The following is a 16,484-nucleotide window of genomic DNA, read 5'->3' as shown; positions in this document are numbered from 1 at the left end:
ACAAAAATCTATAGGGTTTTTACCACTGATATGTTACAGAGCTGTGAATTCAGGAGGTGTTAATAGACTACTTAAAGGGATAGTTCTCCCAAAATGTTTGCCAGCATTTTCATGTCGTAAAGAACAGGGACGCAACGTTTTGGAACGTTCAGATAGAAATAGGCTATGTAGAACAAACATGCCTCTCTAACATGTAGAATAAGGAATCACGTATTCATGGCATTTCTATCTGCAACATTCGAGAATGTTTGGCAACTGAACATGGCCCAGCTGGCCATGTTCCACATCATGATTGGTTACTCTCCCTTTAATTAATAAAACAGATGAGAAAAAGGGGGTTAAATGTCTAGCCCACTGTAGCACAGTCCTCAGTATGTCTGCTTAGAGCAGCCCCTTGTAGAATGCATACAAAAAACCAATATGATCCATGTAGAGTTTCAGATTCACAACAATGTCCATTCCTGGTGGAAAAAGGCTGAGAAGGACAGAGAAAAAAGCTTCACGGCTTCAAAGTGACACAGCATCAGGTGATTTTATTGATTTTGTTTCACATCATAACTTTTAAAAATGATCAGTGCTGTAGAATAACATAATATTCAGCCTTGTGTACTCTAGTGATTACAGTAATTTTCTCCAGGTAGAAGTTTGAGTTTATTAACATCGAAGACAGTTACTTGGAGAAGAAGGCGGCAAAGCAGAACCAAGGCAATTAAGTGGAGCAGCTATATAAAGTGGTGGGAACTCCAGCTAAGATATGCGTAGTCTGATCCCCATAAAGAATCACATTAAAACAGTAAAAAACACCAAGCCTGGTCCCGGAATGGTTTGTGTTGTCAGGCCATGACAACAATCATATGGTTGGCTATGAAGCACAAACAGATCTGGGATCAGGCTAGAAAACATTCGCCCTTGCTTTCAGTTCCAACACACAAGCACCATCACCTAGGAATCCATGCCAATAGCTCACACTGTGATTTAAGGTCAACATTTGAAGGTAGCCTACTGTGGATGAAGTCACTGTATTGTGTGCGTGCAACTTCTCGAGTTGGCTTGAAAAAACACCAACATCAATCAATCAATGGGAAAATCTTAATCGCCACCATTCGGTTTGGGTTGGGCAACATTGGACAAATGTTTCAACGCCGTTTTGGGTTGCCAGGCGCCTGCTCTGTCATGATTAGGAGTCGGGCCTAAGTTTAGAAAGGCTAAGGCTATTAGTCAGACGGACCACTTCTAGTTTTCAGTCCCACAGCGTCCTGACTGAGCTGCTGGACCAGGATGTCATGGTTACCATCACATAACAAGGAAGTGGCGGCAGAGTGGTGGGTGGATGCAAGGGTAGACATTCCGTATTGAAGTCCCACCGTATTTAGTGGCTCTGACGCAAGACCACCCATTGTCGACATGCTCCTCTTAAAATGAGCCCAACAGCAGGAAGCATTGTGCGATAAGATGTGGGAGGCCGCTCTTGTAAAAGACCATCCTTGTAAAAGACTGGACATTGTGTTAAGTCTGGTGAACAGGTGACTGTGACTGTAGGTGGGAAAAGAGAGGGAGAGAGAGGAGCATTGTGTCTCGCTCTTTAGTCATTAGCCATGTTGTAGGCCGGCGTCCCAAATGGCACCCTATTCCTATATAGTACACTACTTTTGATCAGAGCCCTATGGGCCCTGGTCAAAGGCAGTGCACTATATAGGGAATAGGGTGCCATTTGAGAGACAGACCATCTGGGCTGACGTATGGCCTCTGGGTCTTTAGTGACATTCGCTGCCTCACTTCATTTGCATTGCAGAGAGCAGGGAGATACACATATCATGGCCTACTGCAGGGTTGTGGCCTGTAGGATCAATTTAAAATGGGCTCTCTTAAGCCTACTCTGAGAGTTGCAGACAGAAATGGTACAACAATCACAACAGAAGAAAGGTAGCGTCTTACAAAGCTCATACCCTAATGAAGACACTAACACAGTCCTCAAATTGCCAAAGCTAATTAGCAGCATTCAAACATTTTCAGTTGTGGGTTTTCAATATTGCAGACAGACATGGTACAACAACTGTATAGAGATGCTTGAGATATCCTCAGACTTAGAGTACAGTAGATTGACATGGTTGATTCAAGACAAGTTGAATTGAGTGCCTCAATGTATGGTCTGTGAACAACGATGCTGTTCATTGTGACAATTTCAAGAAAGGAAAAAGTCTGGTTAACCATTTCCACTTGTCAACAGAATCCTTTCACCTTCACTACTTCCAAGCCTCCATATACAGTTTGCTACATGTAAACATATTGCGAGCTCTACGTATAATCAAAAATAGTATGTCTTTACACTATGTACACAGAGTGGACAGCTAATTGGCTAAGCCCGTGATTTGTAGTATCCAGTCTAATAGCTATTTTGGTAGGTGCAATGGAAGGTAGGGAGGATTTCTACTCTTATTTACAATTTAGGAGACACTGATTATGGGACGGCAACATCAAGCTTCAAGTTAATGCACTCTAGTTGTTGTTTATGTCAATGGCACAATGCTGTTTGAAAGGCAACTGGTGTGACAAGCTGGCCTGGTTCCAGATCTGTTTGTGCTGGCTTGCCAATGACCATAGGAGTCAACAAGACAGCACAAACTGATCTGGGACCAGTGTAGTGAGGAGCAATTGCAGGGCTGAAGAATCTACAGTATTACTTTGATCACGACCGATGGCGGTCAAGGAACACAATTACACAATGTCAAGTAATACAAAAATCAGGAGATGACAACATTCACAGTAAAAAAGTTGAGGATTACAAAGACGATTATTGTGACAAAACGCAAAGAAAAACAACACCATGTTGGGTGTTACTTCAGTCTGAAGAGCTACATGTTCAATGTTGTTTTTCATAGCGTTAGTGTTGGTCTAGCTATAGCATAAAGCAGGACAAATATTTCATTTGTGTGCACTTCTACTCCATGCTTGAATGAAGGCGTTTTATCAAGAGCATTTAGAAACATTGCTCGTTATATTGATATATACATACAAATGTCAAAAGTACCACAAGTACATGAAAATGCATTGCATGACAAAGTACACCCTTGGCATGTACTGTATTCTAAGAGGTAAAGGTAAAACTTTACAGTGGAATCATACCAAAGGACTAACTGGAGTATCATAAACAGAGGATAATGACTCAATAACGTTCTGTACTTGCTAATAGTAATAGTTAATGTACTTGACTCAGTACACAATAGGATACCTGATTCAATCAAACACTGACAACCAAATATCCAAAACAAGTGAAAAACAAAATTCTTCAACTTCATTGACCTTAGAATTCAAATATAGTTCAGTTTCCTAATGTCTGACTACACATATAATTTTGTCCAAGACGATGCAGCACATCAACAATAATGTCTATTTATCTTAACCCCGGATACCCGGTTGGATTAAATGGGGCCTATGGGCATTTCTTCTGTGGCCTTTTATTTTGGATTTGTTTTACTATATACTATTTTTGCAATGTCAAGTATAACCGCGGTATAACTTCAGTGGAGCGGGAAAGGAACTCAGTGGCCAGCTGCTGAGAAGTACAATGACACTGAGCCAGGGTCATATTCTTTAGTGCAAACGGAAAACGAAAACAGTTGTTTCTTTGTTAGGCCCTGAATATTTATTTTCATTATTGTCCCGCACATAGTATCTGAGAAGACACTGATTGGACCAGCTCTTTTTTTGCCAATTCCAAATGAACCCTATTGGATCAGACTCAGACTAAATCAGTAAAGTGAAAAACAGAGCAATATTCAGTGTGGACTCCAGGCTACTGTATAGTACGGCTGTGCAAAGGAAAGTAGAGAACCACAGAAAGTCACAATCACAACAGCAGCAAGGCAGCGTCTTACAAAGCTCATACCCTGAATGAAGACACTAACACAGTCCCCAAATTGTCAAAGCTAATTAGCAGCATTCAAACATGTTCAGTAGTGGGTTTTCAGTAACACTTCATTTTACAGTCATTGTTTACCAGGTAGTTACCTAGAAAGTACTTGTTTAAATGGTAATTATCTAATAATTGATAGTAATCACACGAGATGCGTTGACACACGTGTCGCTATGTGCCATTTGGTAACAGTAAATTACCAATAGTGTTGAATTCTTTGAGGTGAGTACCAGAAAATATCCATTGTTACTACCACATCGTTTTTAAGTAAATACCATGTAAACACCATCTTAAAATGGGTTGTAAAAAAAGCATAATGTTTTTTTTTCTTTTTTGACATGTATAATAACCTTATTAAATAGAGTTTAAGACCACAACGCAGGCAAAGAAGGAAAAAAGGGGGATTTTGCCATTTGTCAGTTCTGTCTCCCCGTGAAGAATGCTCAAAAATAAACGGGGGCTCATGAAGAAATAATCTTATACAGTGCATTATATATTTTTGCAGTTCATACAATACGTGTTGACGGAGCCCTGTATAATGACTTGATATGGATGAGGTGGGATGTCTTAGAGTAGCTAATGAAAGAGGACACAAAATGTCAGTCTACAGTATGTGGGGAAACCCATAGTACATTTCTTCCTCTCTTGCTCCAATCAAGTTCCACCATATTTGAGTTCTACTTCCAGGTGGGCTTGATGGTCCTACATGACGTAGTGGATTGGACAGATTTTTCGGAGAAGCTGCTGCTCTTGCGTGAGCGCTCACGGGTGGGCGGCGATGAGGGGGCGTCGCTACGCTGAGTGCTCGCCCGGCTTGATTCCCTGACCCTCTGCAGACCACCCTCTTGGGCCTTTTCCTTCTCCTCCCCCCGGGGTGAATGCTGCCCCCCTTTGGCAGGAGGTGTGGTTGTGGCAGCGGCTTGCGGCCGAGCAGGTGCTTGACTCTGGGAGCTGCTCCGGGACAGGAGAGAGGGGCTCCTGGAGGGGGTCAGGGGGTTGGAGAGGGTTGGAGCGAGTTCCTTCTTGGTGGTCCGAGAGGAGGAGGCCACAGTGTTGCGTGCCCAGCCAGGCAGGGTGGCTGATGGGGTTTTGGAGCTGTGAATAGGTGTCTCGGGAGCGCTAGCCTCAGAGGGTGTCCTAACCTGACCTTGGGCCTGAGCAGCCAGGGCTCTCATGGTGGAGCGGCACATCTTCTCCTCCGGCGGTGCCTTGGGCAGGTTCCTCAGCGGCTTGGCGCTGGGCTTGCGGAAGGAGGGCTTTCGCAGGTTGAGGTCACGTGCCCAGCCAGAGAGGCCAGCGTTCCCCTGGGATTTGGTCTTTGGGGGCAAGCTGGAGTGGCGGGCGGGCCAACCGGTCTTCTCACCCTTCTCCCTGGCTGGGGTGCTCTTGTCGATGAGCGGCTGCCTGGCACCCTCATGGCCTCCGGCGGGTCTCTCCACCCGCTTGGCATTACGGCCAGTCCGGCTTAGCTTGGTGATGGGCACCACCTTCCGCATGCCCTGGTTCTCAGTGGTGGTCAATATCCTGACGCCGCAACCCACTTTGCTGTTTTTGGAAACTTTTGACACATTCTTGGTCTTGGTGTGTGTTGGTTTATGGCTATATGTCTGTACAGCTTTCTCGCCCACCTGCCTAGCCTCTGCCGTGTCCCAGCTATCTGTGTCCCCCTCTTCCGTGGTGACGAGTGAGCCAACGGATGGGGCACGTTCGTCTGTGGACTTTGACACCGACAGCTCATTTGTGGAGGCAGAGACGGACTGATCATTTTTGGATGTGGAATCAAAGTTGGAGTTGGAGGATAGTGAGCTGGGGTCTCGAAGGTTCCCCTGGATGTTGTTGCAGTCAGTGTTTTTTACATCGGGGACCAATCCTTCCCTCATTAGAGGCGAGCTTTCGATCTCAGAGTAGTCAAGCGCTACGGAGCAGTCCGTTTCTGTGCAGTCTAAGATGTAGAACACCGGTTTCTTATTGGATACGGAGGGGTCAAGAGGGAGGGGCATATCACAGGTGGTTGAGGAGACGGTGCTGCTTTCCTCCTCTTCCTCCTTCTGAAGCGAACCAACCACAAACTGAGAGGACGGCATTTTACCTTCCCACGCCACGGGCTCTGGTCCTCTTTCCAAACTCTTTGGACAAGGAGGAGGGGTATCCAAAATGAGTGTCTTTGGAGATTCCGTCTTCATTTCCAAGTCCGTTACCACCAAGTCTTTGTGGTCAACGAAGTGCATTTGATTTGTGTTATTGTTCGGACTGGGGAGGTCAAACTGTTGAATTCCCAGGACTAGAGTGTGCCTCTCCACGCTGACGTTCATGTGTGCCGTGACGCTCGCTCCGGGGTTGGGCGTCTTCTGAAAGACGTTGCGGTTCTGACATGAGCGAGGCAGATAGCTCCCCTCGGACACGGTCGTGTAATTGTTGTTATTGTTATACGGTTCCTCGTTGGCATTAAAGGCTGTGAAAGAGTACATGGCCAAGGGGCTGATGGGCTCCGTCTCAGCCCGGTGTGACGTGGCCAGCACCTGCTGCCCATTCCCCAGCTTGTGGTTGTCATCCTGGGACACAAGACAGGGGGCGGTTCTCCGATGGAGGGTGCGGCCGGAGCGCGGCAGGCTGTTGAACTTGTTGGCATAGTCAGCTGGTAGTGCCGTGTCACTGCCGAACAGCTCCAGGTATTCGTTAAGCTCGCGGTCGGCCATGGCGGCCACGGTGTGGCGGTGGCGACGGGCGCTGGCTGAACGACCCAGGGGGCTGTGGGGGCTGGCGGGACGCAGCTGGAGGAAGTCCAGGAGGCCCTCCTTGGTGAGCATATCCATGTCGTTCTCGCTGCTGCTGCGGCCAAAGCCGCCATTACCTGCGCAAGCAGCCTGCTGCTGGTCGGCATTCCAGGCAAAGCGCTTCTCCTCCAGCTCTCTGAGACGCCGCTGCCTGGCCGCCTCTTTATGCTCCCGCTCCCGGTTATCCTGACGGAGACAGCGAAAGGACGGGCTAATAAATAACATATTGTATACAGTGTCTTCGGAAAGTATTCAGACCCCTTGACTTTTTCCACATTTTGTTATATGTTTACATACATCTACATCAGTATGTCCTTTTGAAGAGTTTATTGGTTTTGTTACTTCAGGAAATGTAGTGCAGGTTAATGTGAGTGTGCATTTGTAGGTTAGATAGAGAATGTGAGTTACATTACTTATCTGAAACTACTTAGTAGAGACTTAACATTTTAAATTGAAATATTTAAAGAAAAGACCTCACCTTGACAGCCTTTTTGAACTTGAGACAGAAGTCCTGGACGATGCGGAAGCACTCATCCAGCATGAAGGTGTCCTTGTCTTCACAGAAGAAGTCAATAAGCGATTTACCCTCCTTCCGCAGGTCCAGCCTACACCTCTTCAGGTCCTGGAGTGTCCTTGTGGAGCACTGTTGGGGATGGCAAACAATGGAAGACAGACACAGATAAGATATAAAAGAATTATAACATATTATTACCATCAAAATATACCAAAAACAGGGGGCTTGGTGATACCGTATATCAGGGATTTAGGATATTGGCCCATATTGGCCAATATTTTCTTATGCTTATAGGGTGTTCTTCCAATTGAGACCATAGTGGTAAGTTATCTGATATACATTTCTTTGTTACAGTCACCCTAGGATCCCCTTATATACCACAACTGGCTAAGGATGCCTTCACTGTGTGCCGCCCTCATGCACCGTAATCAGTGCATGAGGGCGGAATTCCTAAATTAGATTCTGACTAAATGTGCTGCCACCTGCAGGAAGGGGTTCAGCTGCTCCAGGAGCTCTGGGTCACTCTGGACCTTCTCCTCCAGGGATCTGGTCCTGACGTAGAGAGACGAGAACTCCAACTCAATGTTTTCCACTGATATTCTGCGGGGATATGCAAATCATCCAAAGGCTGTTAAAATACATTGTGTGGCTCAGTTGGTAGAGCGTGGCACTCGCAACATCAGGGTTGTGTGTTTGATTGCTGCTGTGACCACCCATAAAATAGATGAAAGTGTATTTTAAATGGCGTATAATATATATATATATATATATATATATATATATATATATATATACACACACACACAGTGGGGCAAAAAAGTATTTAGTCAGCCACCAATTGTGCAAGTTCTCCCACTTAAAAAGATGAGAGAGGCCTGTAATTGTCATCATAGGTACACTTCAGCTATGACAGACCAAATGAGAAAACAAAATCCAGAAAATCACATTGTAGGATTTTTTATGAATTTATTTGCAAATTATGGTGGAAAATAAGTATTTGGCCAATAACAAAAGTTTATCTCAATACTTTGTTATATACCCTTTGTTGGCAATGACAGAGGTTAAATGTTTTCTGTAAGTCTTCACAAAGTTTTCACACACTGTTGCTGGTATTTTGGCCCATTCCTCCATGCAGATCTCCTCTAGAGCAGTGATGTTTTGGGGCTGTTGCTGGGCAGTGTGCTTGGTATCATTGTCATGCTGAAAGACCCAGCCACGTTTCATCTTCAATGCCCTTGCTGATGGTAGGCTTTGTTACTTTGGTCCCAGCTCTCTGCAGGTAAACAGTTAAGGGATGTAGCTGGGGCAGCAGAAATGTTACCAGACTGCAGCTAGTGGGTGGGGCAGCAGAAATGTTGTGGGTGGGGCAGCATTAGATAGGGCTAATGGAGGGAAATAATCGTGCTAATGCTCTCTAAGAACAGTGGCTGAAGCAAGAACCTATAGGCTACACATAGCATTCCAGGAACTGAGTTAGTGATATTGATTGTGAAAAGAGCCCATTAAAAGTCCTTATACAGTATAGGGCATTCATAGATAATGGGTGTGAAATTGACTGGGCGTCTTCTAGGTGAAGTAGTTCTAAAACTCCTGTCAAAGGAAAGCAGTGCAAATGCTGTGTCCTTGACGTCAGAGTGTTTTGAAACAAAACTTACAAACTCTGAGCATTAAGTTGTATGTATTCACGTGCTTTGAAGTCATTGAAAATGCCAATTGGCTAACTAGGTATGTTAATCATAAACTACAGTTATTATGGTCAAAATCAAATTACAGTGTTCAAAAACGGTATAAATAAATTCAGCAAAAAAATAAATGCCCCTTTTTCAGGACCCTGTCTTTCAAAAATAATTGGTAAAAATCCAAAGAACTTCACAGATCTTCATTGTAAAGGGTTTAAACACTGTTTCCCATGCTTGTTCAATGAACTATAAATAATTAATGAACATGCACCTGTGGAACAGTCATTAAGACACTAACAGCTTACAGACGGTAGGCAATTAAGGTCACAGTTATGAAAACTTAGGACACTAAAAAGGCCTTTCTACTGACTCTGAAAAACACCAAAAGAAAGATGCCCAGTGTCCCTGCTCATCTGTGTGAACGTGCCTTAGGCATGCTGCAAGGAGGCATGAGGACTGCAGATGTGGCCAGGGCAATACATTGTAATGTCTGTACTGTGAGACGCCTAAGACAGCGCTACAGGGAGACGGACAGCTGATCGTCCTCGCAGTGGCAGACCACATGTAACAACACCTGCACAGGATCGGTACATCCGAACATCACACCTGCGGGACAGGTACAGGATGGCAACAACAACTGCCCGAGTTACACCAGGTGAGAGAAGGGCTGAACCGAGGGTTTGTAGGCTTGTTGTAAGGCAGGTCCTCACCAGACATCACCGGCAACAACGTCACCTATGGGCACAAAAGCACCGTCGCTGGACCAGACAGGACTGGCAAAAAGTGCTCTTCACTGACGAGTCACGGTTTCGTTTCACCAGGGGTGATGGTCGGATTTGCGTTTATCTTCGAAGGAATGAGTGTTACACTGAGGCCTGTAATCTGGAGCGGGATCGTTTTGGAGGTGGAGTGTTGTTCATAGTCTGGGGTGGTGTGTCACAGCATCATCGGACTGAGCTTGTTGTCATTGCAGGCAATCTCAACACTGTGCGTTACAGGGAAGACATCCTCCTACCTCATGTGGTACCCTTCCTGCAGGCTCATCCTGACATGACCCTCCAGCATGACAATGCCACCAGCCATACTGCTCGTTCTGTGTTTGATTTCCTGCAAGACAGGAATGTCAGTGTTCTGCCATGGCCAGCGAAGGGCCCGGATCTCAATCCCAATGAGCACGTCTGGGACCTGTTGGATCGGAGGGTGAGGGCTAGGGCCATTCCCCCAAGAAATATCCGGGAATTTGCAGGTGCCTTGGTGGAAGAGTGGGGTAACATCTCACAACAAGAACTGTCAAATCTGGTGCAGTCCATGAGGAGCAGTACTGAATGCAGCCGGTGGCCACACCAGCAACTGACTGTTACTTTGATTTTGAGCCCTCCCCTTTGTTCAAGGACACATTATTTCAGTTCTGTTAGTCACATGTCTGTGGAACTTGTTCAGTTTATGTCTCAGTTGCTGAATCTTGTTATGTTCATATAAATATTTACGTTTGCTGAAAATAAACGCACTTGACAGTGAGATGACGTTTCTTTTTTTGATTGATTTTGATAAATAATGTATTGTTGTTGCATTTAACTGCTGAAAATGCTGTCTTCTAAATAATTTCCTGAATAGGTGACGTTGTAGTTGTGGCACATATTTGACACCTGAGTGTCTTGACTTTACGGAAATTATGAGTTGGAGGACTCTTCAAATGACTTATTCCCAGTTTGTTTCCGACATCATGAAGACCGCATAATGAAGGACTATTTACCTGGAAGCGCTCTGGATGTCCTGAAGTTTCTCAGGGAACTTCAGCAGCTTCTCGTCCTTCTTCTGTGCCTCCTGAGTAGATAGAAAGGGAATTATGATTAGCCTTGTATAATGCTTTATTATGTTTTATGTACACCCATATCGGCAGGGTAGCCTAGTGGTTAGAGCGTTGGACTAGTAACCGAAAGGTTGCAAGTTCGAATCCCTGAGCTGACAAGGTACAAATCTGTCGTTCTGCCCCTGAACAGGCATTTAACCCACTGTTCCTAGGCCGTCATTGAAAATAAGAATTTGTTCTTAACTGACTTGCCTAGTAAAATAAAGGTAAAAAAATTAAATATCCCGCTTGTAATTTCCAATCTGAAAGCTTGAAAAAAGCTTGAAAATACATACAGATGGTGGAACTCAACTCCTTAACATCTGCCATCCTGCAATATTCAACATTTCTTTCATTTAGTCTCTGTTTACTCAAACATCGATGTCATGGAATATTTACGGGTGACAACTTCTCTGCCGTCCTAAAAGGCATCTGTGGAAAGCCTCTCCTTTTTCTGTGTCAAAAATATTCGGTTGAGACGTTGATCAATGAGAAACCTTTATTGACCCACTGAAAAGACAGCCAGAAGTTTGTTGAATTCCCAATGTGTCACTATGCTTTCAACCTTCTAAAAGCAAAACCAAATTCCAATGAAAAAACAATGTCTGATGTTTGGTTTAGTTGTCATCTAAATGTGTTATCAAATGGGAATACAATGTCAGATATTTTGTGTCCATACACTGAGTATAACATACCTCAATGGAACATTTTGACATTCGCCATATGGTTAGTGAGAAAGTCCACATTGCAAATGTACAGTCCCTTACTAACGTTTCTAAAATTTGCGGACTGCGGCGGGCCGTGCAGCAGGGCCCGGATCTTCCAGGAAGTCATCAAACGAAGTCTCTCGGACATTCGGTTTCCGTTTTATAAAATTTTCTAATTTTGGTCATTTTTCCGCTGTCCCGGTAAATCCCACAAGAGTGCGAATGGAATCATATTGCAAATGTACAAAACATCACCAATCACGACGTGGCCTTTTCTCCTAAACGGAAAAGACTTCGTAGACGAAACTTGATGAGCATAGGTTTGGCATAATGGGCAGTTGGCCCCAAACAAGATGGCGCAGAGGCCTCAACGTTTTTTGAGTTATGGCCATTTTTCTGGGATTAAATGTCAAAAACGAAAATAGAGCAATAATTTCATTGCTTCACGTCAAAGTAAATGAACCTACGGTGTCAGGAAAAAAAGAACCAGCCATTTATCTATTGTAATTTAAGAAAAATCGTACAATGTACAATTGGTGATGTTCAAAAAAAGGTTTATTTAAAAAAAAGTTACAGATCCAGTTGCAGCGTGTTCAGACTAATCTTTTTGAAGTGTGTTTCGGAGCTCTGTGAGATTTCTGTGATTTTCTGAAATAACACATACTCATTCAACCCTCTGTAAATAAGTCAGTTCTGAACATAACTACTTAAAACTCAAAATTCTATAAGTGCCTACCCCAAGGAAGATATGTGTTCACTTTCAGCTTCCTGTGTAAACCGGAAGTGCCTTAAAATGGTGTCATAGGTGCTGTTTCGAAGGGTTAAAAAAGTCAGATATTTTCAAAACTTCATATGTGTGATTAGGCAACTCTCATGAACTGTAAGTCAGTCATTTCTCCCAACAGATGTCAAAGAAAAGCTCTCTCCCTCTCTCTCTCTCTCTCTCTCACACACACACACACACACACACACACAGCAAGGATGGAGTGACAAAGTGCGGTGCTTAAAGACACTCAGAGCCTGCAATGGCATTATCATAATCTCTCGGCTGTGCCGAGTTCAACGAGATGCCCCACTAGACCGTAGCTTGCTCGGTCTGAGCTCAGCGACCATGAAAAAAGTAGGCCCATAATGAAGCCTGGCCCTAAATTGCTGGTGCTTTTGGGTGACAGCGGGAGAACAGTTAGGTTTAGAACCACAATTAGACCTCAGGAACATTCCTGAGGTCCTCCTGATCTGTGCAAGCCTAACCTTGACCATGTGGCATTAACCCTTAACAGTTCAAATAAGGTGTTTACATCAAACAGTTTTCAATGACTTCTCTCACCATAGGAATACATTGCCTGCACCCCTAAATTCAACCTGAAGCCTATGTGGGTTATGAATGTCTTATGAACCTGTCTTTAACGACAATCCATCAGGCCACTATGAGGTCTACCTGTGTTTATTCTAAGCTTCCTGGAGCAATCGGAAGTGGTTAATATCATTCTAAAAGTGTTTTTCATACCCAACCAGCAGTTTGTGATAAATAGTGCATTCAACCCTGTGTAAATCGGTCAGTTCTTAACGTAAACACTTAAAACTCAGGATTCTGTAAAGGCATACCCCATTCAGGATATGTGTTTACTTATAGCTTCCTGTGCCAACCGGAAGTGCCTTAAATGGTGTCATAGGAGCTGTTTCGAAGGGTTAAAGAGACAGACAGTGCCTGCAATAGTTACCTTTGTTCTAACTAAAAAAGAACCGTTTGACTTAAGAGTTCTGAACCTTTAGAAACCTGTTCTAGACCTCCGGTCGATAGTGCGTGTTGAGTTACGTGGCTCTAGAAGGTTCTCGGAAAGAGAAACAGCCTCGTACATTTGCAATAACTTCAATTCATTTTGACATCACGAAAATGACGATATTTAGAAAAGTCCCAGAGTCGCAAGACTAGGTGCATTGAAACCGGTTCGGCCCATAGAGACGGACCCAAACGTTTCTGTCCGATAGCTTATTCAAGGACCCCATAGCAACTCCCGTAAAATGTGGAGTTTCAACACCAATTAAGGTCGTTGCTCGGGCACCGAATGACCTGTCGAGCCGAAACTTGGGATTCAGGGTCGCCTCAGCTAGGCCTACATATTATGTCAGAACTGGACCCGCAGCTAGAACGTGACTACAAATTTAATGTTTTTATTATGGTTTGAACAGAAGGCGCTGTGAATTTTGGGCCAGCTCTGAATATGTGATAGTTGGCTTCTAAACAAGTTGGAAAAAGTGGGTGTGGGGTCAGTTTGTATCAGTTTGGTATCAGAATGATATCTAATTGACTGATGGACGGTGACTTGCTGGCTGACTTTTGTCCATTTGCAATATGTTTAAACAGTGAGGTACCATCACCAAAAAGTCACTCTGAAATCAACACCAACGAGCGATGGAGAGGAACCAGAATCACTGCCTGGCCATCCCGAGTTCATCACGCCAGTCAATTTCGCATTCCTGCAGTTTTTTTGAGCATGTCAAATTCGTCATGGTAAATGCCCATTGAAACATATTGCAAATGCACAGGGCATTTGCAATATGATTCAACAGTGAAAAAACATCACCAAATGGACATGAGGAAATCAACACAACGAGCGATGGAGAGGAACCACTATCACTGCCCGGCCATCCCGAGTTCATCAGACCAGTCAATTTTGCATTTCCGCAGAATTTTTGAGCATGTCAAATTTGTGATGGTAAATGCACATTGAAACATATTGCAAATGCACAGCCGTGCACCTTGTGATTGGAACGGGTTACCATGCGCACATTTTTAAAATGGTTTTTAATGCCATTACGGGGTAGCAAGGGGTCCACGGTTGGGTAGGGAGCACCCCCTACCCGTGCCCCTTGTCATTTTGGACATTTTTAAAAAAAATCGTTAAAAAACAACAGTCCCACTTCTCCCTCATCATACATGACAAATAGACCATCTAGGTTGATTCATGGCTTAACATAGTGCTATATATAATTTTGGCAGTGTAAATGCCTTTTGGACATGGTTCACTGACTTTTGGGTTTGTAAACCGACTGCCATTGATCGTACATGGCAAAAGAACATAACATCCTGACTTGGCACTTTCAAATCTTTCATATTGCATTTGGAGATTTCTTATGGCATTTGGCCCCCAATTTTTTTTAAGTGACTTTTGACTGACTTTCTATGACATCATATTGCAAATGGACAAAACATACAGTGGGGAGAACAAGTATTTGATACACTGCTGATTTTGCAGGGTTTTCTACTTACAAAGCAGGTAGAGGTCTGTAATTTTTATCATAGGTACACTTCAACTGTGAGAGACGGAATCTAAAACAAAAATCCAGAAAATCACATTGTATGATATTTCAGTAATTAATTTGCATTTTATTGCATGACATAAGTATTTGATACATCAGAAAAGCAGAACTTAATATTTGGTACAGAAACCTTTGTTTGCAATTACAGAGATCATACGTTTCCTGTAGTTCTTGACCAGGTTTGCACACACTGCAGCAGGGATTTTGGCCCACTCCTTCATACAGACCTTCTCCAGATCCTTCAGGTTTCGGGGCTGTCGCTGGGCAATACGGACTTTCAGCTCCCTCCAAAGATTTTCTATTGGGTTCAGGTCTGGAGACTAGCTAGGCCACTCCAGGACCTTGAGATGCTTCTTACGGAGCCACTCCTTAGTTGCCCTGGCTGTGTTTCGGATCATTGTCATGCTGGAAGACCCAGCCACGACCCATCTTCAATGCTCTTACTGAGGGAAGGAGGTTGTTGGCCAAGATCTCGCGATACATGGCCCCATCCATCCTCCCCTCAATACGGTGCAGTTGTCCTGTCCCTTTGCAGAAAATCATCCCCAAAGAATGATGTTTCCACCTCCATGCTTCACGGGTTGGAATGGTGTTCTTGGGGTTGTACTCATCCTTCTTCTTCCTCCAAACACGGCGAGTGGAGTTTAGACCAAAAAGCTCTATTTTTGTCTCATCAGACCACATGACCTTCTCCCATTCCTCCTCTGGATCATCCAGATAGTCATTGGCAAACTTCAGGCGGGCCTGGACATGCGCTGGCTTGAGCAGGGGGACCTTGCGTGTGCTGCAGGATTTTAATCCATGACGGTGTAGTGTTTTACTAATGGTTTTCTTTGAGACTGTGGTCCCAGCTCTCTTCAGGTCATTGATCAGGTCCTGCCGTGTAGTTCTGGGCTGATCCCTCACCTTCCTCATGATCATTGATGCCCCATGAGGTGAGATCTTGCATGGAGCCCCAGACCGAGGGTGATTGACCGTCATCTTGAACTTCTTCCATTTTCTAATAATTGCGCCAACAGTTGTTGCCTTCTCACCAAGCTGCTTGCCTATTGTCCTGTAGCCCATCCCAGCCCTGTGCAGGTCTACAATTTTAACCCTGATGTCCTTACACAGCTCTCTGGTCTTGGCCATTGTGGAGAGGTTGGAGTCTGTTTGATTGAGTGTGTGGACAGGTGTCTTTTATACAGGTAATGTTCAAACAGATGCAGTTAATACAGGTAATGAGTGGAGAACAGGAGGGCTTCTTAAAGAAAAACTAACAGGTCTGTGAGAGCCGGAATTCTTACTGGTTGGTAGGTGAACAAATACTTATGTCATGCAATAAAATACAAATTAATTACTTAAAAATCATACAATGTGATTTTCTGGATTTTTGTTTTAGATTCTGTCTCACAGTTGAAGTGCACCTATGATAAAAATTACAGACCTGTACGTGCTTTGTAAGTAGGAAAACCTGCAAAATCGGCAGTATATCAAATACTTGTTCTCCCCACTGTACGCCTTATGGACAAGTTAAAACATTTTTTTTTTTTTTACTTTGACAAAAGTATGTTCATACAGTTCTTATACTGTACATGTGTAATTGACCAAAAAAATTGAAAGAATTTCGTAAAACGGTCCAGAAAGCACTTTTTTAAGGGGGTGATAAGTTTTGACAAAATGTTCAAATTTTTACTCTTGGGTCTTGCCTTGTGTTACATTTGCAATATGAAAAATTACGGTGGAGC

At 44.0% G+C, this 16,484-nt stretch overlaps 1 protein-coding gene across 1 annotated transcript in view; it reads right to left on the bottom strand.

Annotated features, from left to right (window-relative positions):
• Positions 1–541: 541 nt before the first annotated feature.
• The window catches only part of LOC115146746 (FH2 domain-containing protein 1-like), a 43,184-nt gene continuing 27,241 nt past the window's right edge, over positions 542–16,484 (bottom strand). Inside the window, exons 8-11 of the mRNA XM_029688800.2 lie at positions 10,634–10,704; positions 7,684–7,801; positions 7,166–7,330; positions 542–6,873 (exon numbers count right to left, since the gene is read on the bottom strand). Of these exons, the coding sequence (XP_029544660.2) occupies positions 4,591–6,873; positions 7,166–7,330; positions 7,684–7,801; positions 10,634–10,704 (2,637 nt within the window). The 3' untranslated portion in view covers positions 542–4,590. The remainder of the gene's footprint in view (positions 6,874–7,165; positions 7,331–7,683; positions 7,802–10,633; positions 10,705–16,484) is intronic.

The sequence above is a fragment of the Oncorhynchus nerka genome, linkage group LG18 (genome assembly GCF_034236695.1).
Source record: "Oncorhynchus nerka isolate Pitt River linkage group LG18, Oner_Uvic_2.0, whole genome shotgun sequence".
Classification (NCBI taxonomy): Eukaryota; Metazoa; Chordata; class Actinopteri; order Salmoniformes; family Salmonidae; genus Oncorhynchus; species Oncorhynchus nerka.
This window is presented reverse-complemented; position numbering and strand designations above follow the sequence as displayed.